Genomic DNA, 27,325 nt, shown 5'->3' on the forward strand with positions numbered 1-27,325 from the left:
AGAAAAAATGCTCATCATGCATCTCTGAAATGTTGCAGGTGCATTGCATACACCAAAAGGCATACGCCTATAAGCAAATGTGCCAAAGGGACAAGTGAAGGTGGTTTTCTCTTGGTCTTCCGGGGCTACCGGAATTTGATGAAAACCTGAGAAACCATCCAAGCAACAGTAATGAGATTTACCCGCCAATCTCTCTAGCATTTGGTCAATAAATGGCAAGGGAAAATGGGCTTTTCTCGTTGAGGCATTCAACTTTCTATAGTCAATACAAACCCTCCATCCGTTTTGCACACGGGTTGGCACCAAATCTCCCTCAAAATTCTTGACAACTGTGACCCCTGCTTTTTTCGGGACTACCTGAACGGGGCTCACCCATTTACTATCTGAGATAGGGTAAATCATACCTGCATCCAAAAGCTTCCAGATTTCTTTCTTTACCACCTCCATCAAGGGTGGATTCAGTCTTCTCTGTGCCTCTCGAGTTGGTTTGAAGTCCTCCTCCATGAGGATCTTATGCATGCACAAGGAAGGGCTCAACCCTTTTATGTCAGCAATTGTCCACCCAATTGAAGATAATGACATAAAAGTTTCCCAATTTGCAAGGAACGGTAAAAACACCTGGATCCTTGCACTTTGGGGGCATCCTTTTCTGCAAAACTGCAGATACATTTTCACTTACTTTCACTGTCTCATTACCTCGCAGCTTCTTTTTAGATGTGCAAAGTTCCTTAAGGAACTTAGCATATCTAGGTACCTATTTGATCGCATCTAAGAGAGGGATGTTGACTTCAATTTTCTGGAACATTGCCATGATTTCACTATCTTCTCTTTCTTTTTTGTTGCTGCTCAATCTTGATGGAAAAGGTGGTGGTGTGATCTTTGCTTCTTTCTCTTCCGACTTCTTTTTCTCTACCATTTCTTCTTTCTTTTCATCCTTCTTTGGTAATTCTTCTATCACCAACTCCTCTTCTTCTTCTCCGGGCATCTTTAGGCCGTCATATTTCTTTCCACTGCTTAAGCTAATTGCACAAGCACTATGCTTTGGGTTCTTTTCAGTTTGAGGAGGTAGCTTTCCTTGATTCTCCATTTTGCTCATCAATTGAGCAAGTTGTGCCATTTGTTGCTCAAGATTCTTGATGCTTGCCTTGGTCTCTTGCTGAAAACTTTGGGTGCTGGTGGCAAGGCTTTTGACTATGTCTTCTAAGGACATACTTGAGGATCCGACTTGTTGAGGAGGAGGTTGTAGTTGCCTCGGTTGGTAATTTTGTTGTGGGAATGGAGGCCTTACTTGGTAATGGGGTGGGGGTCTTTGTTGATAACCCATGTTTTGGTTGTTGTTCCACCCTTGATTGCCTTGGGGCTGATCATAAGTTCTTTGATTATGCCCGAAATAGCCTCCTATAACATTTGCTTCTTCATATTCTTCTTCTTGCAATTGAGGACACATATCAGTCGGGTGTCCCACTTGAGTGCAAATGCCACAGGGACGAGGTGTGGATTGCACACCTTTGTCCTTATCAAGCATCATTACCACCTTAGTCAACTCGGATAGTTGAGCTTCAATTTGAGGAGTGTGCACCTCTTTTACACCTCGAGGTGCATCTGTGTACCAATCTTCATCTTGACTAGTATGCTTTGAATCCTCCACCTTGTTTTTTATGAGATCCCAAATCTCTGTTGGGGTCTTGTCAGTCAAAGATCCTCCATTTGAAGCATTAAGAAGTCTTCTTTCCCAAGGAGTCATGCCTTCAATGAAGTATTGAAGGATTTGATACTCACTAATACCATGCTTTGGGCAACGAGAACAAAGCTTTTTGAACCTCTCCCAATATGTATGAAAGGCTTCTCTCTTGTGTTGTTTGATCCCAATTATCTCTCTTCTTAGGGTTGAGGCTTTCATTTCTGGGACGTATTTGTCTAAGAAGAGGCATGCAAGATCTACCCATGTGTTGACTGTCCCTGGTGGAAGGTAATAAAGCCAATCTTTTGCTGAGTCTTGCACTGCAAAGGGGAATGCCCTAAGCTTGATTTGGTCTTCAGTGACATTGTGCGGTTTCATGCCAACATACACAACATGGAACTCCGTGAGGAACTTGTGGGGATGTTCATTTTCTAAGACTCTAAAGGTTGGGAGTAAGTGAATGAGACCGGATTTCAATTCAAGGTTTGTGGCTGCTGGATAGGTGATGCAAAGAGGTTGTTGAGTAACCTCTTGCCTCGCCCATTGGCGAAGGGTTTGTTCGGGTGGTGGATTTGGAGGTGGATTCCTTCCATGGTTGTCTCCCATGGTATGAGTAGTGGTTGAAGTTTTTGTGGATGTAGTGTTTGGGCTATAATGAGTAGGTGAAGAAGGTGGGGTGGTATTTCTGGATGAGGATGGTTGAGGTGAAGGTGATGGACTTTCTGTTTCGGATGTGGACACACTTGAGAGGGGAATATCCTCCCAAATGTTAATAACTGGGGGATTGGATGATGAAGAAGTATCGGAAACCGGTTGCCTCTTACGAAGCTTGGCTTGCTTCCTTAACTTCTTTGCAGTCTTCTCTATCTTCGAGTCAATTGGCAGTGGCGTACTTGTACGAAAAGATCTAGGCATAAACAATTAGTAACACCGTGTCCTTGGCAACGACACCAATTTGTTAGGGGTGTCAAACCCAACAAATAATAGGGGTACAATAGAATCCAAATACACTGCTTTAATGCACTAAAAAGTAGTACAAGGAAAGCAGGGTCGAACCACAGAGACACGGGACAAAATTCTATACCTTTTTGCACAAGGTACTTTGGTCACAAAGGGGGGGGGGGGTTGTTTGCAAAAGTAAATAACTAAATAACAATCCACTTTAAAAGCATGCACAAAATGAAATAGATTTGTAAACAAATTGATTGAATGGTTCTACTTCTAGTTCTCAATGTTGTTGTTTAACTTGATTATGACTTGATATAATTCAAGATTGCTATTCTAAGTTGGTACTGAAAGATATTAACATGCTCTAGTAACTCTCGCTTGCCAAATTATCTAACCAAAACACGCTCTTTGATTGGACCTAGCTTTACTAATTCAATCCAAACATGCTCTTAGATTGTATTGAAAAACCGCATTAAGTTTTGTACAAGCTTCCCAACAATTTTCATTGCTTCTCATACGCTTGGAATTGTGAAAACATGTGATATATGTTTTACAATAAGAAAAATTATTGCTTGTTACCAATTATTAACTCAATAGAACGATTAGGTGCCCTAAAAGTTAATTAACTACACAAAAATTCAATTCATGAAAGTGGCCAATCAAACACAAATCAAATTCAAGGATTCTAGTTTAAACAAAAACATAATCACTAGTATAGAATCACAAATCAAACATCAAATCATATGCTTCAAGTCAAGCAATCAACATGTTTTGAACAAGAACTAGAAACTAGGGTTTCTTAGCCACACATGACTAAGAACAAATCAAACAAGAATAAAGATGGAATTGGAATGTTTAATCCTTACAAAAATGAAATCCAAATGTTTGCAATGATTAAGTCTTCTCAAAAGCTCCAAGAATTCTCCCAAAATTGCCCTGGATCGCCAGAAACTGCTCCCAAAACTGTTCTCTCTTCAAATGACGTTCTTCTGCTCTTTTAATTAAAGTTCACGTGACTTGCCATAAGGCCATGCGTTTTTGGCATGGCCATGCCTTTTGCCCATGTGTTTTTGGCATGGCCATTTGTCTTGACCATATGTTTTTAGCATGGCCCATGCTTTTTGCTAGAATTCCAAAAAGTCTTCACTGTTGGCTCCATCTTCATGTTTTCTGCCATGGAATGACCGGTTCATCTTCTCTTCATGTTCCAAAGCTCTATGCTCCAACCATCCATGCATCCAAGCTCCACGTTCCATTCTCCATAATGCCTACAAAATAAATCAAAAATAGTGAAGTACCAGGAATTCTTAATGAAATATGCAATTGCCCTAATAATTAACTAAATGCAAGAATTATAAAGTAGAATGCTATAAAAAGACAGAAATAAGCATACAAAATAGGTGCATAAAATGCACCTATCACTACTTCAGATCTATGTCTATCTTGGCCTAGAGAATCATAAAGCATCAGTCTATGGGTTGATTATTAAGCCCCTTTGTCTCAAACCCTAGTTTATAGTGTTTTGAGCCTAGATCTCCTTAGCTACACGTAAAGTTTGCCACTTTACGTAAGGAATAGGCTTTAGAAGAGTGGATCTACAGTTTGGAGTCCATGCATGACTCAAAAGACTCTGAATATATGAAGGACTGAATAGACTCGGCGAGTCCTTCGAGTGGACTCGGCGAGTAGTATGAAGATGGAGATGAACTCGACGAGTTGGACGAACAACTCGGCGAGTCTGTTAAAGATTGCCTCGAACTCGACGAGTTTGTTCTTGGACTCGGCGAGTCAAGTTGCGAAACCCCAACCCCTTCGAGTTAAGACTCGAATCAGTGAGTTGAGTGGGGACTCAGTGAGTTGGTCAAGTCAGGACTCAAAAATCGGTAGACTCGGCGAGTCGAGTCACGAATGAAGGGGTTTCTATACTTATGAACTCGGCGAGTCAGTAGGATGACTCAACGAGTAGGGTTAACCCGGAAGGTTGACTGTGACCAGGACTTTGACTTTGACCAGAGTTGACTTAATTGACTTTTAGAGGACTATCAGACTAAGTGTCATATTGATATTGGTAGCTCGGAGAGCTGGAGGAGTAGCGGCTCAGAGGATTGTCGGTTAGCAGCCAGAGGATTATCGGCAGAGCTCAGCAGTTCAGGTGAGTTTCCTTCCAGTAGGAACGGGTCTACGGCCACAATACCAGCCCGATTAGCTAGTAATAGTTTCTGGACTTCGGTCCGATGCAGTACTTAGTATGTTTGATGCCTTCGTGGCTCAGACATGATTTATGTGTTATGTGTTCCGGGCTACGGCCCGATGTAGTATGCAGTATATGCTAGTTGATACGTTTATGTTATGCTTTGTTCAGTGAGTCCGGACTTCGGTTCGATGCAGGGGACAAGGTACCAGTCAGTTTTCCGGACTTCGGTCCGATGTAGGGGGCAAGGCCCCAGTTAGTTCGGACTTAGGTCTGATGTAGGGGACAAGGTCCTAGTCAGTTAGTCCGGACTTCGGTCCGATGCAGGGGACAAGGTCCCAGTCAGTTTCCGGACTTCGGTCCGATGCAGGGGGCAAGGCCCCAGTTAGTCCGGACCTCAGTCCGATGCAGTGGGCAAGGCCCAGTATGTGCTTTATATGTTATTGTATGGTATGTGGTAGATTGGGGAAGCTCACTATGCTTCGTGCTTATGATTTTCAGTTTACTCAGTTTTCAAAAGAGGAGCCCGGGAAGATTGCAGTGCACACACCATAGTCAGTTAGCCTGGGAATGTTTGACTCTGATAATGAGATTATGTTTTGAATTAATACTCAAAAAATTATGTTATGACTTATGATATAGTTTTTACAAATATGATTTTAGTAATGTTTTTAAAGAAATTTTTAGTCGTCATTTTTGGGTCGTTACAATTAGGGTAACATGGAGGCCCCATTGAAGAATGAGTTTGGGACAAAGGATGTGGTAGCAACAAAGAAGATATTAGGGATGAAGATTCAACACGACACATGAGCGGGGCAGTTATGAATTTCCCAATAAAAGTACATTGTGAAAGTTCTGTAGTATTTCAACAGTGCTCAATCTAAACAAGTTGGTACTCCTTTGGCGGTTCACTTTAAACTTGGTCCAAACACTATACCCACTATTAATGAAAAAGGAAGTACATCAACAGAGTTCCATACTCAAGTGCTGTTGGAAGTCTTATGTATGCAATGGTCTGTACCATAACTGATTTGGCATGTTTAGTTAGTGTGATAAGAAGTTTTATGAGTAATCCAGGGAAGGCTCATTGGGATGCTGTCAAGTGGAACAAGTGATACTTGACGGGAACGACGAATGTTTGCTTGGTGTATGGAGTGAGTATGAATACTGACTTGGTTGGATATGCTAACTCTAATTAAGGTGTAGATTTTTTAAAGCATAGGTCACAGATGTGCTACATATTCACTTTGTTTAGATGTTCCATTAGTTGGAAGTTGACATTACAAGATACGTTGATTTGTCTACAGGTGAATCCGAGTACATGTCCATGTCGGAAGGAATAAAAGAGGAGATATGGTTGTATGGGGTTATTAAGAGTCTTGGTCTAAAGGTGGAGAAGCCTCTCTTGTATTATTACAATCAAATTTCTTTGAGTCTTGCTTAGAACCCAGTGTATCATGAGAAGATAAAACACATTGATATCAGGTTGAATTTCATTCGGGATATTCTGGAAGAAGACATGTTTTCAATACTGAAGATTGACACCAAGGTGAACCTAGTAGACATGTTAACAAAGTCGTTTCCCACAGAGAAGTAAATGGTTTACTTGGACTTAGTAGATGTTCTTAGGAGGTAGGTCCCTTTGGGGATGAATGGCAGGTTGGGAGAGGAAGTTCTTGTTCACAGTGAATTCCAGAGGATGCTCAGTCATCGCTGGATGGGAGAGGAAGTTCTTGTTCGCAGTGAATTTTAGAGGATGCTCAAGTCAAGGTGGAGATGGTTAAATGTGACTTGCGCATTTAGATCATGCTCATGGAACATTTGGAACAGTTAGATCGCAATGGATCACTTGGGGTTCATATGGCATATGACAAAGGAACGAATCTTCTGAGAAAGGAATGGATCATCAGACAAAGGAACAAATAAAGTGACAACAAAATGGATTTTCCAAAAGGTGGCTTTGAGAAACTTAGAGTATCTTGGAGCAACTTGGAGTGGCTTCATGTAACTTGGAGTAGTTTCGAGAAACTTGGAGCAACTTTGACTACTTGGAGCAAGATGGAGCAACATGTTGAACTAAAAAGATCCATGTTGCACCAAGAATAGAGGATCTTGTGCCATGGGATCATATCGTGCTCCATTCAAGAAGTTGTTGATCCAAGATGTAACACCCAGAATCTAGAAGATCAATTGTGGAATAAATCCCCTTTTCTAAGGACCAACTCATCAAGTTGATGGTGGGAAACTCGACGTGTTGGAGGCTTTTGAGACACACATTTTTATGGACCAACTCGGCGAGTTGGTCAAAGAAACTCGACGAGTTGGACGCTAATTGAGAAACCCTAATTTTAGGGTTTTGCAACCTATTTAAACACCATAAGTCCTAGGTGTTGGCCTCATTCCCAGCCTGCATATCATGTAACCCTAATATCGAAACCCTATAGCCTCCTTGAGTGTTATGAGCTCATTATGGATGTGTTTTGGTGTATTTGAAGCTAATTAAAGGAAGAAAATCTTGGTTCAAGGTGGTGGTTCAAGTAGGAGCTCTCAGATCTTGATTCTCTGCTCCATTTCCAACATATTTCAGGTATAAACTTCTAACCTTACTTAATATTTTCTTAGATCTCTTCTTGGGTTGGATTGTATGCTTTTAGCCATGGATGGGTGGTTGATGGGGAAGTAGAAGTCCCAAGTGTTTATTCTTTCAGATCTATGATCTTCATGAGCTCTTTTGGCATAAAGTGCAAACTTTATGGGTTTAAGGGCTTCATGCATCCATTAAGTCTTTCATTTAGCCCTTTTTGAGCTTTTGAGCTGCTTCTAGTCATGCTTAATCGTAAAGATGGAAACTTTATGTGGCCATCTAGCCTTATGGGGTCAGATCAGCATTTTGGGGTAATGTTTTTGATGATTAAGTACTTAATGGTTAATCCCTCACTCTTTTAAGTATAGGGTTTGGGTTTGGACTCCTTTAGGTGGTTCCTAGGGGTAAAGTTGGAAACGTTACCCTTGTTGATCTCATATTTGTCAATATCATAGTGGTGGTGTCCCTGGAGTCGATAATGTTGACCTAATGTATTAAGATGTGGGTTTCTGGCAAACTCGGCGAGTTTATGGATAAAATTGGCGAGTTGGCTCGACTTTTCCCAACTTCATGGATTGTTAGATGAACTCGGCGAGTTAGGTCAACTCAGGCTGTTGACTTTGACTTTTGACCTTAGCCTTTGACCAAGTTATTCTAAGGGGGTATTTGAGATAATCAGTTTTGTAATCAAGAAAATTATAGGCTTAGGATAAGGCCCATATAGGATTGGGCCCAATTTGGAAAATTGGGCCATTAGTGGGCCTTTATGGATCTTTTGATTTTGGGCCTCAGTTTTGGTTCATGTTGGGGTCAGGGGTAAAATGGTCATTTTACCCCAAATATGGTAGGTGGGCCTTGAGATGGATTCTAGTTGTTAATTAGGTGTTATTTGATCTGATAGTTCGGAGGTGTCGTCAGGGCAGCAACTAGGGGAATTCTTTCATCGAGTTTATGCATTCGAGATGAGTCCCCTCAATATTCTGTGGGTTGAAGACACCAATTTCGGCCTATTTGGTTTGTGTATCGTAAGAAGGACAAGGGGTGGCCATTGGCAATCTTTATGCGAGACCAGATTCTAAAATCTGGCAGATAATTGATTAGTAATGGTAGAATTGTATGCTAGTTATCTTTGTGATGCTTGCATGAAAGACCAGGAGGTGGCTCCAAGCACATGTATGTAAGACCCAAGGTTATAGCTCCCGGCTAGGCAAGGAAGTCAACGAGGCAGCTCGTGTCATAATGGCAAGACTATGGTTGGCACATAGCACTTTTATTGATTATGTTTATGTCTTGTATGTATGGCTCACGATTTGTATGTTATGTAAGGCTCGTTCGATATGTTTGGTATGTGGTATTTGATGGGTTTTAGCCATAAGAACTTTCCTATGTGCGCATGCAAAACCCTAATGCTTGGATCTAGGATTTGTAATTAAACATGCTTTGAATCCAAGACTTCTAATGACTAATTAGGTGTAATAACAATACTAAATCAGATCTAGAATCATACCTTTGAATCTCTTGTTTGATCTTGTTGTCTTGGAGCTCTAGAGTCACAATTGTCACTCCTCTAATGGCTTACAAACACCAAATAGCAAGAAGGATGATTTGGGAGAGAAGAGAGGGGAGGGAATTCGGCCAGGGATTCTCTACTTTAGATCAAGTGCCGATTTCCCTTTGCTATAGGGTCTATTTATACTTGTAGACTCCTTAAGGGTTACAGCTTCAACCCTAAATGGATAATCTTCTCTTAAAGCTATCCAAATCCATTCCTTAGATAGCCTTGGACGATTTGAAGCTATCCGTAGCTTCTAGAATCCGTCCACTATCTATCCAATATGGATTTACAGTCTAAAGTTTAACTATCAAACAATTGACAGTTTATACCCTCTTATTTAATTAATCTCTTTAAGTCACCAAATTAATTCTAATTAATTCTATGACTTATATTAATCAAATAACAATATTATTATTCTTTACATTATTCTCATAATATATAAATAATATTTATTCTCTCTTAATAAATCATCCTATCAAGTTGCTATGGTGAAGGCAACCCAAAAGGACCATGCACAACCGGGTCAAATACATGCCTAATATAGTTGCAGCCTTAGACACTATTCCAACAGTCTCCCACTTGGATAAGTTTTGTAACTATATGCACAAGTACAATTCGATTTGCAATCGTAGCTCTCAAAGACGCTTTCAAACTCTGATCTAATCAATCTTGTCCTTTAGATAAGGGATCGTACAGTCCTCTGTAAGATATCATGCTGACAATTCTATGGAATCATTAGTCAAGCATTTAGGTTTCTCGATCTCTGATTTATTCGACATAGAACGTAATCGAACACATCAATTCAGTTCTGATCGGGCCCGGCACATAAGTCAAATCAAATCATCGAGCGGCCGAGATATCGCTTTTACCTTCTTAGGATAAAAGTTACAGATAAACTTTGACTTATATGCATTTACTTATTCATTAACCAACTCAACACAACAATGCGTTTTATAACACCGAGTTACTGATGCGTTTTCGCATTATCAATGTACAATCAATTAATAAATAACAAACCATATATCTAGGTTTTAAGGCTATTTGATATTATCGTCTTGCGATCACCCTTTTATATCATATTCCATAAGGTGATTCCAGCAAGCGCGGGTTTGTTCCAATGCTCAAAACCAGTTCATAAGCACTCATGAACGTTGCAGCAACCCTTTGCTATGTCTAACACCATCTAGACAATCTACATACCAATTCATGACAATCTTCATTCATATCTACTTCCAACATATGAACGATTGTGGACAATTTGAATAATTCAATTATTCTTAATAAACTCAATTATTCTGGAAGTCAAAACATGCAAAATGAAACAATAGTTAAACAATTAACATAAGATAGTAACATTACTCATAAATAAAACTCCTTTATTTAATCATCAAATGTTAATTACATTTATCTATTACACGTTTCTAATACTATCTATCTAATCTATGCTAATATCATGCTTCGGCCCAATACTCCTAGCATGTTGCAAGTGCTTAACCCTACTCAGTCCCTTCGTAAGCGGATCTGCTGGGTTATCTTCTGATGATATCCTCTTCACTACGAGTTGTCCTTCTTCTACACGATGTCTAATAAAATGATATTTTCTGTCGATATGTCGTGATCTACCATGATCCCTCGGTTCCTTAGTCAAGGCAACCGCTCCTTCATTATCACATAAAATCTCCATGGGCTTCTTTATGGCAGGTACAACTCCAAGATCACCGATGAAGTTCTTCAGCCATATTGCCTTCTTTGACGCTTTGCTCGCTGCAATGTACTCTGATTTGCACGTTGAATCAGCTACGGTTTCCTGCTTGGAACTTTTCCAAGTCACTGCTCCTCCATTCAGGGTAAAGACCCAGCCCGACTGCGAACGGTAGTTGTCCCTGTCGGTCTGAAAGCTGGTGTCACTATACCCTCGCACCTTCAAGTCATCACTCCCTCCGAGGACTAAGAACCATTCCTTTGTCCTCCGAAGGTACTTAAGGATATTCTTCACCGCAATCCAATGGGCTCTGCCATGATTCCCTTGATATCTACTAACCATGCTCAAAGCAAAGGCTACATCAGGGCGAGTACAAGTCATAGCGTACATGATTGAGCCAACTGCGGAAGCGTATGGTACTCGGCTCATTTCTGCTATTTCAGCTTCGGTACTCGGACTTTGAGTCTTACTCAACTTGGCATTACTTTGTATCGGTAATTCTCCCTTCTTCGAGTTTTCCATACTAAAACATTTTAGTACCTTCTCTAAGTAAGTGCTATGACTATGTCCTATTAGTCTCTTATTTCTTTCTCTTACTATCCTTATTCCCAAAATATAAGAAGCCTCTCCGAGGTCCTTCATAGCGAAGCACTTCGCGAGCCAGGACTTAACTTCCTGCAGAGTCGGGATGTCGTTTCCTATGAGTAATATGTCATCGACATATAGAACCAGGAAGCTAACTATACTCCCACTAGCTTTGACATACACACATGATTCATCTTCGCTTCGTACAAATCCAAACTCTTTGACTTTCTCATCGAAGCAAAGATTCCATCTGCGAGACGCTTGCTTAAGTCCATAAATGGACTTCTCAAGCTTACACACTCTATTCGGATGCTTCGGATCCACAAACCCCTCTGGCTGAGGCATGTAAACATCCTCAGCCAACTTTCCGTTAAGGAAAGAGGTCTTGACATCCATTTGCCAAATCTCATAATCATGAAATGCGGCTATCGCTAGCATCACTCTAACATATTTTATCTTTGCAACTGGTGAGAATGTCTCATCATAGTCAACTCCGGGAGTTTGAGTAAAGCCCTTCGCAACCAATCGCGCTTTATATGTGTGTACGTTTCCATCCACGTCAGTCTTCTTCTTGAAGATCCATTTGCACCCAACCGTCTTGCGTCCGGGCACATTATCAACCAAATTCCAAACTCATACATGGATTGGATCTCGCTATCCATTGCCTCTTTCCACTTCGCAGACTCCGGGCCTGCGATGGCTTCCTTATAGCTATTAGGTTCATCAAGGTTTATTAGTGTACCGTCACTAATATACGTGTCCCCTTCGGTGGTAATATGAAAACCGTAAAACTGGGGTCGAACTCTAACTCTATCGGAACGTCTAAGAGGTAAGGACTCGTCAATCGGTTCAACTCGAGTTTCCTCCTCGGGTTGAGAGCCAACGGTAGAGGTTCCTTCATCCATCGACTCTTGAATCTCTTCAAGCTCGATTTGCCTCCTACTGTCTCCTTGGCCTATGAGTTCTCGCTCTTGGAAAACTCCTCTCCTCGCAACGAAGACAACATTGTCCTTCGGTCTATAGAAGAGATATCCAAAGGATTTCTGTGGGTAGCCGATGAAAATACATCGCTCACTTCGAGGTTCGAGCTTGTCGTGAGTATCTCGTCTTACGAAAGCCTCGCAACCCCAAACCTTGATATGTGCCAACGAGGGAGCTTTCCCTGTCCACATCTCGTGAGGTGTTTTGGTAACCTTCTTCGTAGGGACTCGGTTAAGGATATGGGTGGCAGTCTCCAAGGCATACCCCCAAAAAGAGATTGATAGTGAAGCACGACTCATCATAGAGCGAACCATGTCCAACAAGGTTCGATTTCGCCTTTCTGCCACACCATTCAATTGTGGTGTCCTAGGTGGCGTCAATTGTGAAACTATTCCACACTCCTTGAGATAATCGTGGAATTCAAGACATAGGTACTCTCCTCCTCGATCGGATCGAAGCATCTTGATTTTCCTGCCCAATTGAACTCTTTAAACTTTTCAAAGGTTTCTGACTTTTGCTTGATTAAATAGATATACCCATATCTACTATAATCATCGGTAAAAGTCACGTAGAAGCGATTCCCATCCTTCGTGGTTGATCTAAATGGTCCACATACATCGTTATGTATTAGGTCCAATAGACGCTCACCCCTTTCACACGTACTTGTGAAGGGTGATTTAGTCATCTTTCCAAGCAAACAAGATTCGCACGTGTCATCTTCCCTAAGATCGAATGACTCCAACACTCCATCCTTTTGGAGTTGGGCTATGCGTTTCTTGTTGACATGTCCAAGACGACAATGCCACAAGGATGCCTTATCCATACTATTGGAAGAATCTATATTCAAAACATAATTTCCTAAGTTATCAACAATCATAACAGTTTCATAAATTCCATTACATGGTATAGCTTCAAAATAAACGACACCATTTAGATAAGCCAAAATAGAACCATTCTCATTATTAAAAGAAAATATAAAACCTTGTCTAAACAAAACATGAAATGAAATGATGTTTCTAGCCATTTCTGGCGAATAGCACCAATTGTTCAAATCTAAACATATATTATTCCTAAGCACTAAAGAATACACTCCAATCTTGGTCACAGGCGACGATCTTCTGTTCCCCATGATTAGATTGATCCTTCCTTGCTCCACATCCCTACTTCTTCTTAGTCCGTGCACATTAGAACAAATGTGATAACCACAACCGGTGTCAAGAACCCACGAAATAGCATTATTAGAATCGTTAGATTTAATTGTGTATATATCTGCGAAAGACGGCTTGATCTTTCCTTCCTTGATGGCTTGCAGGTACTCTGGGCAGCTTCTCTTCCAATGTCCTATCTTATGGTAGTGGTGACACTCTGCCTCCTTAGGGTTAGGGCAGGGCTTAGCAGGATCAACTTTGGTCCCACTAGAAGAGGCACCATCTCAGGCTTTAACCTTGCGACAGTTCGTAGACGAAGCCTTCCTCTTCTTTCCCTTTCCTTGACCAATAGCCAAGACAGGAGCAGCAGGTGGGTTGGGAGTTGGTGCAGTAGACTTGTCTTTGAAGTTGCTCTCATCGACCCTCAAGAGACCTTGGAGTTTGCTTAGGGTGACTTCCTCTTTGTTTATGTGGTAGGTCATCCTAAATTGATTGTACATCGGAGGCAAAGAGTGTAGCACCATGTCGATCGCCAAGTCTTCCCCAAAGTCAACATTTAACTTGCGAAGGCGGTCGACATACCTTTGCATCTTTTGCAGGTGCACGGTAAGAGATTCTCCATGACCCATCTTAGCGGAAGTCATGTTAGTGAAAATCTCATAACGCTCTTGTTTCGCGTTCTGGTGGTATCTCTCCAATAAGTCTTGATGCATTTCGTACGGGTACATGTCCTCATAGGACTTTTGGAATTCGGAGTTCATGGTGGCTATCATGATCCAATGTACCTTCGTTGCATCGTGCTCATGAGTTTCAAAAGCGGTAATTTCAGCTGGAGTAGCGATTTCAGGGTTGATCTTCTCGAGCTTCTCATCGAGGACATAGTCCTTATCCTCATAGTGAGCAATGGTGCGAATGTATCTTATCCATTCGCTAAAGTTCGTTCCATCAAAGGTGACCTTTTGGCAAAGGCTCATCAATGTGAAAGAACTAGCAGCAGCGTTGTTTGCATTCGACATCTACAATTAGAAAGGACAAAGATAGATTAGAATATGAATCCCTAATTATCACCCAATAAGAAAAATTAGGGCTAGGATCCAACAACGATATTTACATATTAGAAAAGGGATGCCGTAATCCAACATGCAAATAATATGAAGGTAAGTGAATGACGATTCACTAATTCTCCACCACATAAACCTAACTATTAGTCCTAAATGTATTGAGAATTCCTAGGTTCGGATAAGATTCATTGAAACTATTCAATGGCATGTTTAAATCTCGATATGCCTCTCTTGTTTGTGACTGGGATACCGAGGATCACAAAGCGGGTGTGAATTACCATGCAAATTCACATGGTGCCTTCATTGTAATGATCACCTATTCGATGTGCGGGTAAACCACAAACGCTCCACCGAACTATGATAAACAATGAATCACCCTTTGCCGCCTTTGCTTAGAACCAATTAGTGTGCCGGTGGACCACACACGCTCCACTAACTTCTTAGCAAGGGTGCAAAGTGTAATTTCATGGGATTGCATCAATTCACTTTTCCTAAAGTAACTAAGATTGGGAAATTTTAAAAAAAATATGTAGTTACTTTATACTTCTTATTATACTTTTAATAAGAGGATGAGGTTGCCCATTTTATAGGCCGCAACCTTATACCCACCTTATAGATCGACTTCGTGAATGAGGCCTACTAACGGTAAGACTAGCATATTTAGTCATACATATATATATATATATATATATATATATATATATATATATATATATATATATATATATATATATATATATTATTCTAGTTATATCATATTAGTATAGGGTTGTATTTTAAACCTTTTTAAAATATAGGGTTTGAAATTTAAATTGTCTAAATTAAAACTTTTAATCACAAAATATAAATTTGAAAACTTGAGACAAGTTTTAAACATTTAAAACATGGAGGATCAAATAACAAATAATTTTAATTAACAATTAATTCCCTAATTATCTATATTTGATTTATTCAAGATTTCATGCAAGATAATTACCAAATTAATCAAATTAATTAATTAATTATCATATAAGGTAATTAAATATTTTATTAGTTGATAAATATCTTTAATTAGATCAAGATTATAGTCATATATATCAAAAAATCGGATTAGGGTTGATCTAATATGATTAAGGTAAGTTTCCATAAGATAATCATGAAGAAATCCCGAATCTGGCCATTCCTGACGCTTGGACTCGCCGAGTGCACCAAGGGGCTCGCCGAGTCAGGCCAACTCGCCGAGTCCACTATGGTACTCGCCGAGTCCATGATGCAGAAACACAAAAATCGAATTTTGCAGTTAAGTTTCAAACAAACAAGCAACAATTTAATGAAAACCAAGCTAGGCTCTGATACCACTGATGGGTTTTAGCCATAAGAACTTTCCTATGTGCGCATGCAAAACCCTAATGCTTGGATCTAGGCTTTCTAATTAAACATGCTTTGAATCCAAGACTTCTAATGACTAATTAGGTGTAATAACAATACTAAATCAGATCTAGAATCATACCTTTGAATCTCTTGTTTGATCTTGTTGTCTTGGAGCTCTAGAGTCACAATTGTCACTCCTCTAATGGCTTACAAACACCAAATAGCAAGAAGGATGATTTGGGAGAGAGGAGAGGGGAGGGAATTCGGCCAGGGATTCTCTACTTTAGATCAAGTGCCGATTTCCATTTGCCATAGGGTCTATTTATACTTGTAGACTCCTTAAGGGTTACAGCTTAAACCCTAATTGGATAATCTTCTCTTAAAGCTATCCAAATCCATTCCTTAGATAGCCTTGGACGATTTGAAACTATCCATAGCTTCTAGAATCCGTCCACTATCTATCCAATATGGATTTACAGTCTAAAGTTTAACTATCAAACAATTGACAGTTTATACCCTCTTATTTAATTAATCTCATTAAGTCACCAAATTAATTCTAATTAATTCTATGACTTATATTAATCAAATAACAATACTATTATTCTTTACATTATTCTCATAATATATAAATAATATTTATTCTCTCTTAATAAATCATCCTATCAAGTTGCTATGGTGAAGGCAACCCAAAAGGACCATGCACAACCGCGTCAAATACTTGCCTAATATAGTTGCAGCCTTAGACACTATTCCAACAGTATTTGGGTAACTTACAAGGCTATGTGCTTACAACTTGTGGTTTATGCTTTCAGGTACTTCCGTTTCGAAAGGAAAGGGCCCGGCTTGATCGCAGCACATACACCCGTGTTTTTCGGCAATGTGTGATCTTTGGGAATGAACTCTGATATTTTTCTTATTTAAAATACTTTTAAATGTTTGGATAAAGATACAATTGTGTTTTGATTATAATAAAAATGAAATTTTTATCCTTGATTTTTGGGATGTTTCACAAGAGGAAAGGAGTTGTGCCAAAGGAATGGATGTTGCAACATGAGCGAGTGAAGTTGTGCCAAGAGGTTGATTTTGCGCCATCAAAGGAGTGGAGTTGTGCCAAGGAGGAGAAGTTGTGCCATCTTGAGGAGAAGTTATGCCATCCTCATGAGATATTGTGCCATGAAGGAGACGTTGCATCATCATTGACCATCTTGGTACATGATGCACCATCTCGATTCCTTTGTTGTGCTATGTTGATCCACATTTTCCTAGAAGATTATCATACTCAAGAAATACACAATTTGTGCAACCATGATGGTTGTTGGGCCATTAGTGTTCATGTTGCGCCACCTGTGCATCATGATATTCCATTATGGTCAAGGTGGTTCATCATGTGTGTTGCTGCTACTCATGGGTTGTATGACATGGAAGAACATTCTAGAAGATGTTGCATGGCAGATTGTGACTGGTTGAGACCTTTCATTAGCCAATGGGCTTGGCCCATTAAGGTTTTCAGCCTGACCCCTCAAGTATAAATAGGGATGCATGCTAGGTTATTTTGTATCTTGAATTCTAGAGTGTTAGGCGAATCTCTGTGGAAATTATACTTGTAACCTCTGTTTTAGAGCCTTGAAATAAAGAATACTCCCCTCCTACATGTGGATGTAGGTCATCTTGACTGAACCACGTAAATACTATGTCTTGTGTGCTTTTAGTTTTGCTAGTTATACGCTTTACATCCTAACAATAATATTGTATTTTCATCAAGAGTTGTCATATATTATACTTTAAGTCTATTTCTTTGTCTCTTGTCACGTTTGCAAATGATGATTGTTGGCGAATTTTAACGGGTGTCATAGTGAATGACTTAGGTTGAGGAAAAGGAGGAGTTGAAGTTCTCCACATGAAGCTTTGAAGAAGTTTTGGAAGTAGGTTGATGTTGTCTTGTATAAATTCATGATCTGAAATTATTTTGTTGCAATTTGATTTACATACAAAGTGAGTAATTTACCCTCATATGATGATTGGTACATAATTGTTCTCATGTTCTCAACCTTTTTTTGTATTTTTAATTTAACCTATATATATATATATATATATATATATATATATATATATATATATATATGTATATATTATCGAAGAGGATTTAATACTTACCTTACATCACTTGTACCTAAGAATATTTCATATCTTATTGTCACTCTTATTAGGAAATAAAACACATCCTACAGTAAATCTTACTAGAACATAAAATATATCTTCCATTACATCATACTTTAGAAAAAAGAAAAACCAACAATACATTTAACTCGAGCATAAAATATATCACATAATTTAAATGGATCTCACATTAAAAATATATGTACACTCTTTCTCATTATTAAATAAAAAATATATTTCACGTATATTTAATGAAAATTTTCAAGTTATCATCTACAAATACACTTGAAAATTGGTCTTATAATATATCTTCAATACATATCATTAATCATTAATTAATTTTCACAATTGTCATGTATATCTATTCTTTTTATGTTTCAACATACAAGGGCACAAGGATATATGGAAATTTATCATAATATCCTATACATAATATTATATCAACCACATAATACCATAGTAAAAATAAAGTTACTCACATGGATAGATCTAGTTTATGCTTCTAAGACACTAGCATTCATTCCTCGATTTTATATATCTTCTTGATTATGTCTAGTTAGTAGATGAAAAGACGTGTGGGGGTTAAATATGGAAAACCATCCACTAATAACACCATTAACGACCAACTTTTCTGCATGTAACAATGATGTGGATTTCGTCTCCATCTTCATCCTCCTCACTTAAGAGCCTTATATAATGTTTCTCTTTTTTCCCTTCTTCCCTTCTTGCGTCTATTTGTTTCTCGATTTCTCTCTCTTTATCCTAATCAGTTAATGTATCTAGCATGTTTGTGTGTTTGTCCTACTAATGTCGTTACACAACACACCGACATGTTTTCTTTATTCTTTCTTGAAAATTTTTTAACTAAATACTATTTAGTTTAATATACATGCTAATATATATATATATATATATATATATATATATATATATATATATATATATATTGTCACACCCCCAAACCGGAATGGCAGAAACGTTCGGGGGCGGATGACGTGATGTACAGTATCATAACAATTGAATAATAGTAGTCAAAGAAAACACAACCATCATATTGATAATATATATAATTTAAATTGTGTTCAAAACATTGTTTGTGTGAAAACAAAACTTTAGCAAAAACTAAGACGTGACAATACTATGCTCCATCTTCTGAAAACCCGTGTGTGTACCTGTCTACTGGTTTCCTCATAATACAAGTGGTTTGAAAAAGTGTCAACATTTAAATTTGTGAGTTCATTAGCATTTTGTATGTAAAAGTATGTGTTTTGCTCCTTGAAAACGTTACTGTATTCATCCAGAAAAAAATCCCATGTTTAATGTAAAATGAGTTGTAGTCTTAATACCTTAAGGCCAAAATGTATAAGTTTCTTATGCTTAAAATCTATAATACGAAGTTATAATTTATGTAAGTGGTGTGACCCATACTAGTTCCTCCTATGATTACTTAGTGTATACAAGTCATACATAATCAAGATCGACCGGACAGTCGAATCGGTGGATTTGCCCTAAGCCCACAACCAAACAAGGAACAGGAAGTAAAGAAAAAATCACACATTCGACTCCCTATCGGGTCTTAATTGTATATAACCTTAATATATACCTTAAGTAATCATAGAGTTAACACCTATTAAGACTATTTGAAAATATATTACTACGTAAATGTGTCATTGTTTTCACCATGTGAGTTCTTATAACCATATTGTGACCTAAGATGGTCTGAACACTACGTTCTTCATGCGTCGGAAATGTTAACGACATTTGTCAACCTTGAACTGCCAGTCCAACTGTAGCTACCAGTCAAGGTGTGGGATTTGTTACCTAAACACTATGTTCTTCAGGCGTCAGAAACGTTAACGACATTTGTCACCCTTGACCTGCCGGTCCAACTGTAGCAAATAGTCAAGGTGTGGGATTGTCAGTCCCATATAGGTCTATACACATATGTCTCGCTCTCCCTACAAGAGACTCTAGTTATAAGTCAGGACTTCCACCGGTACTTAGGTAAGTACTTGAAGACGTCTAACAAATTTATTACTTCAACGAGTTTACGAGAGTGAACTGAAAACCCTTTTAGTAAATGAAAATGTAATACCCTTTAGTGAATGAAAATGTAACTTTTCCATAGAGATTTCTAAGTGTATAATTATTGTAAAATGAACCATAAAATACACATATTATAGTTTATAATGTATGTTCTACTGAAATGAAAACCTTTGCGTTTTAACATGTTTTTGCATGTAAATATTTGTAAATTTGGTAGTAAAATTGATTCGCATATTTAGTAATTTGACGTAAAAATGCATATAAAAGGTAAGAAAATGTAAGTAGCAGTTTGTTTATTTACACAAATATTCTTGTGTTATACTTGTATTCCCCCCCTCCCCTAAAACATAGAAAAAAGATGTGAAAAATGTGGGCGGTATGAACTTACCTTGAGGGTGATTGCAATTAGAATCTAACTAGAAACGGTCAGCGGTTTGTGATCATCAGGCTCGAGAAGCGGAATGCCTTCAACAAATAAGAGAGAGGGAAGAGATTTAGGTGTAAGGAAGCTTAGAGTCGAACTTGCTATTTATCGGCTGTCCAAGTCAAGTCCACATCGTGGGTTTATTGTCCACGTCGTGGAAATAGAACTGCATCACGATACTAATTCCACGTCGTGGGTTTTATTTCCACGTCGTGGAGATTTAACACCTCACTCCCATAGACTTTCCATCTGCATACTAGAATTGAGAGGTGTTTTAGATCACTTCCACGTCGTGGAACTCATGTCCATGTCATGGAACATGGCTAAGCTAGGGTTTCTACCATGTGTCATGCCCTCGGACAACTATAGCTTTGGAAGGTCATAATTTTTGCATACGAGCTCCGTTTTTGACGTTCTTTATATCCACACGTAGTTGGAGACGTACTCTAAAACTTTCATTTAGATCACTAAGGCTAAAAAGTAATCTATCATAAACTCACTTTTTTCGATTCCCGATGTCGTGCCAGTTTTGTCGTGAAAGTTCTACAAGTCATAACATTTTCGTTTTAACTCGGATTTTGGCATTCTTTATATCTCCGAAATCCTTGTCTTGACCACTATAATTTTCTTCATAGATATTGGGTATATATATATATATATATATATATATATATATATATATATATATTATTTTTTATTCTTTAACTTATATCTTATATAAACATGCTTTATGACAATCATAGTTCTATTGCATCAAGGTATGTTGTGAATACACTGGTACATGGTTGATGTTTAGACCTAGTTTGCTCTAAAGTTTATCAAGTTGTCACATCATCTCCACGTTAGAGGGAATTTCGTCCTGAAATTTAAACTTTGAGTAGGACTTCAAGTGCTGGGGAAAAGATGTGGGTTCTTCTATTTCATCTGGTCTTCTCGTTCCCATGTGAATTCAGGTCCTTGTTTGGCGTTCTAGCGGACCTTCACTATTGATATCCGACTTTGTTTCGTTTATTCTGACTATTTTCTTAGGGATGGTAAGTTGTACTCAAGACGAGTTGGGTCTTAAAAAAAACCTGTAATGGCTGTTAGGAATGCGAGGCGAATCGATTGTCTCTTATCTATGATAACTAATAGCGGTATATTGTACATTATCACAACTTCCTGGTGGTATGTTCCTGTCAACTTTTCTATTTCATTTGCTACTTAAATTGGTAGGAAGTGTGTGGGTTTGGGTTCCTCACTCAAATGGTAGCATGTCCACTCATAGTCGTAGGCAGCTTTGTTCTGGATTTCGTGGTAAGACTCACACCTGGTTCATCTATCATCACTTTTTGTATACAAGTCGTATATAATTAAAATTGAAAAGACAATCGAATAGGTGATTCTTCCCTAAGCCTACAACCAAACAAGGAATGGGAAGTAAGGCGGAATCACACATTCTAAGTTTGTAGAATCTTAATTATATACAACCCTCACATATACACCTAGTAGTGATAGGTGAACCGCATGGGTCCTTAGTCTCTATTCTTGAACTTGACTTGCTATATAAATGGTATTCCCAGGAGGTCTGCTGGGAATACTTTGGGGAGGTTACGGACTTCTAGAATATCCTCGATGTTTTTCACTTCCTGATTCCCGTCTATCACATGGATTAGGAAAACATAGTACCCCTCGTGTGGGTACTTCTGGGTTTTGAAGCGAGAGCCGATTTGGAGGTTTGTGTCGGATTTGTTGTTATAGATTGAAAAGGTTTCGTTAGTCGGTCGGTTAAGGCAAAGGTTCCTTTCATAGCACATGAAATTGGTATGGTGAGAACCAAGCCAATCCATGTCAAATGACGACGCTAGAACTTCTTATTGTAACAAGTGTTAAGTTGATTTGGAAGCGATGTTTGTTTAGAGCGATAGATTATTCTTTGTATCTGTCTGTAGTGATTTCAGTTTTATTCTTGTTATTTCTACTGCGAAAAATTTGTACCGCATTTAGCGAGTACTAGCAGTATGAGTGGTCCGATAAATAGTGATGAAATCTTGTAGTATGTTTCCTACTAGGTCCCTCTATATTTGCTTGGTGTACACAAGTCGTATATAATTAAGATTGAGAAGTCATTCGACTGAGTGACTCTGCCCTAATTCCACAACCAAACAAGGATCAGGAAATAAGGAGAAATCACACATTCTAAGCCTATAAAATCTTAATTATATATGACTCTGATGTTTACACTAAGCCATCATAGCTCACCTACAAGGATCCTTAGTTTTATATGAGTGATGTGATTTGTTCCTATGGGGAGCAATTTATGATTTTAATTTAATTGGCACTAGTTTTTGAAAAATTTTAGGCCTAAACATTATTGTTAAGGAACGTACCGATATTCACAGGTGGTTTTGGGAGAGTCTCTCCTGCAGTGATCATAAGTACCCTTCCATCACCCCCAATATCCCATGCTCTTGGACAATCTCTCTTGAAGTGTCCAGTTTCCTCACGCTCGTAACAAGTAAGGTTTACTCCAATGTCAGGGACTTGGGTGATGAGTTGTGCCAGTGCCTTACAGAAATGGACAGTGTGCCCCTTTTTGTTGCAATTTTTGCAATGCATCTCCCGGCAAACTCCGTTGTGATGGAAGTTACACTTGTTACATGTTCGAAGGGTTCCAGCGTATCAATTGGCGGGTGCCAGAGCAGCAGGTGTTGTGGTAGCATGAACAGCAACAATCTGTTGTCTTTTCGAGCGATCTTGCGTTGGCTGTCCCTTTTTCTTGCTCCGATACTTTCGCTTATAGTCACCCCCTTTGGTTGGCTCAGGAATGGGGGCCATCATGCTTTGGCGGACTCCATAGTCGATGATTCTCTGGGCCAAGCATTTGGTGCTATCGAAAGTAACAGGTTTTGAAGCTAACACATTCCCTTGAATCTGGGGAGATAGTCCCCAGATGTATCTCTCTACTTTCTTACTCTCCTAGTTGACCATCGCGAGACATTATATAGCCAGGTCACTAAATCTGGCAGTATAAGCACCAATGTCAGAGTCCTTCATTGTAAGACCCCAAAGTTCTTGCTCTAGCTTTTGCACCTCACCCCTCGGGCAGTACTCTTCCATTATCATTGCTTTTAGGTTCTACCAGCCCATCGAATTAGCCACTATAAGAGTCAGTGACTTGACATGGCCATTCCACCATGTAAGGGCACTGTCAGAGAAGGTGCAGGAGGTAAACTTTACTTGGTTCCCTTCCAGGCATGCGCAAATCTCGAAAATTGATTTGGTTTTCTCGAATCTTTGCATTAGAAGAATGACTCCCCCGCTGCCATTAAAGGATTTGTGTTTACAGTTAGCTGTCTCCGTGGTTAGATAGGTTGGCACCACTACCCACCCCACTGGCACCACTCACGTGGATTTGAGTCATAGCGGTTGTCATCGCGGTTGTTACAGCAGCCTGAAAGACAGCAGGTTCATACTGTGGTGGTAGCGGTGGTGGATTTGCCGACATTTTGTTGATGACACTCCTGATAGGTCTGCGTAGAGGCATCTTTCTTTCATAAGGTTTAAAAGATGAAATGGTGGTAAGTCTTTAGTTGTGGTTATAATTCGAGTGTCACTTAAACTAGGTTATCTTAGTCCTATGCGTATCATGTTCTGACTTTCAAAGTGCTTTGTAAACAATTCATAACAGAAGTCTATGTAAAATAAGCTTATGAATTTTTAATAATAACCACCCTCAAATGAAATTTTGTGATTTGATTCACTATTACTAGTTGTGACGAAAGAGGCGATAAGCCTAATACATAGTGAAAGTAGTATAGTCACTATAACTCATTAAGTTATATTAGTTTATTAATTATTAAAGTGATGCATAAGGTGCTCTGCCACCTCGCAAGTCTCGTGAGTGGTCTCCACTGTCCTCTGTTCCGCTATGGTTGTCTTGGATTCAGCTGCAAAGAGTTGTTGTCTTACGGTGGTTATCTTTGCGTCTGATCCTGTCTCGGAATCCTCCTCATGAACCCCTTATGGTTCTCCATCGTGTCCTCTGTTGGCTGTGGTAGTGGGGTTGCGATGTCTAGATATGTCGTTTATGCGGGAATAAGGGTGTCTAAAGAATCTATGAAATTAATAAAACATTTCTACTGAAATATTTATGGGGAGATCCTTACTGGGCCCTCCTATAATTACATAGTGCATAGTAATTATATGTAACTAAGATCGAATAGACCTTCGAATAAGTGATCCTACTCTAAGAACACAACCAAACAAGGAAAGAGAAGTAGAGCGAAAACCACAAATTATAAGTCTATAAAATCTCAATTATATATAACCTTAGCGTATACACTCAACAATTATAGACCTACCAGTAAGGGTCTTTTAGTTTTCACATAGGTTATTTATAGTACCTTAAAATACTCCGATAGTATTTTAACTTTATGTTTGATTCTAGAGTTTCTTGGTATATGAAGATGATAATATTTTAGACTTGTTGTTATTCTATAGTACCATAAAATACTCATATAGTATTTTAAATTTATGTTTGTATATAGAGTTTGTAAGCTTTAGACTTGTTGCAACACCCCGACCATTCCTAGGCATATGCTAATCACCTCTCAGATAAATGTAGTTGATCAGACTATATTCTTCCCAGACCTGACTATATATTCCAAGCCCGACTCATGTTGTTCAACTTTCTAAATACTTTTGTATTGTTCTTGTTATAACACTGTTCTAGTATGTATGTGTGACAACCCGTAAATTGTTCTGTCGCTGTAACCCATTCCCGTTGGTACAACTCGTTTGTCTGTCAAATTTTTTCCCGTTAAAATTTTGGATTAGGTCATCTAATTTAAGACTTTTATTATGACCTCGTAAGTATCCAAACACGTTAGAAACATGTGACAACACTTTTGATATTTAATTGGATAATTTTTAGTTACGACCAACTCGGGTTACAAACATTTAATCGGGTACGACCAAAAGCCTCGGTAAACGTCAGTATCGGGTAGAATTCCACCGTGTCTCAAACTCGACCCATATATAAAGTTCAAAGAACTTCATTTGAAGCTTTTTCAACCTCTCTCTACTCTCTCTCTACATATCTAAGCTTTTGATCCAAAAATCACTCCCATTCAAGCTCCAATTAGGTATGTAATCCACCCTAGCTCAGAGTATAACATCCTTAGCCTTCAAATTCGTGTTTAAATTATTAAAAGGGGCCGTAAATATGTGTTTACGGCCTGGGATCAGCCCTAGGCTGCAAACACATACAAATGGGGGTTTTGAGCCTCAAAACCCTTCCAAACGACCTTTAGAGCTTAGATATGACTTAGGGGCTTTCAAGACCGGACTTGGAACACCAAAAACTCATCATTTAAGGAGTAAACATGAGTTTACAGCCCAAGATCATGCTTGGACCGTAAACACCCTTTCATAGGCTGTAAACCCCTTTTTAGGTGTTAAAATGCCCCTTAACCTACTCCTAAGCCTTGGAGTAAAGTCTAGAAACAACCACAAATGTGTTAGGGACCTTAAACTTGATAAAATCCACTCCCTTAGGAGTTCATGGCTGTAAACCCCCCAAGGAATGGGTCGTAAACTCCTATAAATGGGTCAAATGGTGCCTTAAATTCATCTTACGACTTGTAAAATGAGTTTGAATCACAAGTGATTAATCTTGGACCACTAAAACACATTAAGATTGGGTATGAGAGAGATTACGGCCGTAAACTCCTAGTTTACAGCCATAAACTCCATTAAATGGTCCCTTTGATAGTTAAATCACTTTCTATGCCCTAGATTTGATCCTAGCATCACCCCACAAGTGTTATAAGACCATTAGGCACCCAAGAACACCCCACCCATGAGTTTACGGCCGTAAACTCATGGGGATATGGTCTATGGGCCGTAATCTCCTTTAGGAGTTTACTCTTGAAGAGAAAACTCCATTTCTAGGCCTTATACCCTCGTAGATGCCACCAGGGTCACTCCAAACACATGAATTGAAGTGTTTTTGCGTCTAGAAGTGTTTATTCTTATTTAATTAATAGATCAAGGTCTAATTAGATACAAATTATATATATATCTCTTCATATTACATAGGAACCTCGCATGTTTTCAAGCCTCGAACTGACACTTAGCTTCCTTGCCGACACATTTTTCTCGATCGGTGAATTCATTCCCCTACGCCTTTTTCTGTGTTTTTCAATGTTTTCAGAGGCTAATACAAGCAAATTATAAATGTTTTGATAAACATAAAACTAATGTAATTCTATGAATATCTGGCAAACTTTTGGATATCTTTACCCCTTTTGTATCATGCAGAGCAGAAGGGATGTTTTTCTGAATATAACTAAGTAGATTTAAATTATAGTGTAAGAAATAATCAAAACAATCAAATTATTATGGGAATAATTTGGGATCTCCAGTTCATGTATTACGAGTACAGATTTCATGCAAGGTTAATAGATAAACTATGTCTGATTCAGTTTATCTCTGTTTAATGTAGAGTATCATGCTAGATAATTTCTTTGTATCAATTGTTTTTACTGTATGATGTTTCAAAACGATTACGATGTTTGATAATGACCGAGTACACCGTGGATAATTTAATACTAGCTTGTGAGATATGTCTTCATTAAACCCTTTGGGTTATCAGTAAATCCTCCCCGGAAGTATTACCAGAGTCTCCTGGAGGGAGAGCGTGGAATTTGTGAATAGATCTATTCGGGACTGACAATCCGACACCTTAACTGCTAGCTACAGTTTGGCGGGCACGCCTTGGGTGACAAATTCTGGATATTGTCTGACGCCTGAAGAACATCAAGGAGGTCTCGTGTCATATTAGCATGCTTATCCGACTCACAATACGTATTAATATAAATTTTGTTCACGGATTTTATATCTTCCTTTAATCTATAGTTTTATTTAATA

At 38.7% G+C, this 27,325-nt stretch overlaps 1 protein-coding gene across 1 annotated transcript; it reads right to left on the minus strand.

Annotated features, from left to right (window-relative positions):
- Positions 1-754: 754 nt before the first annotated feature.
- LOC111904106 (uncharacterized) lies at positions 755-2,596 on the minus strand. The gene has a single exon (XM_023899882.2). The coding sequence runs from the start codon at positions 2,594-2,596 to the stop codon at positions 755-757; it is 1,842 nt and encodes a 613-aa protein (XP_023755650.2).
- Between the last annotated feature and the right edge of the window lie 24,729 nt (positions 2,597-27,325).

The sequence above is a fragment of the Lactuca sativa genome, chromosome 8 (assembly GCF_002870075.4).
Source record: "Lactuca sativa cultivar Salinas chromosome 8, Lsat_Salinas_v11, whole genome shotgun sequence".
NCBI classification, from domain to species: domain Eukaryota; kingdom Viridiplantae; phylum Streptophyta; class Magnoliopsida; order Asterales; family Asteraceae; genus Lactuca; species Lactuca sativa.

Bases quoted from the DNA above. Each gene is read 5' to 3' on its own strand.
- LOC111904106 (XM_023899882.2), bottom strand. From the start codon at position 2,596: ATGCCTAGATCTTTTCGTACAAGTACGCCACTGCCAATTGACTCGAAG.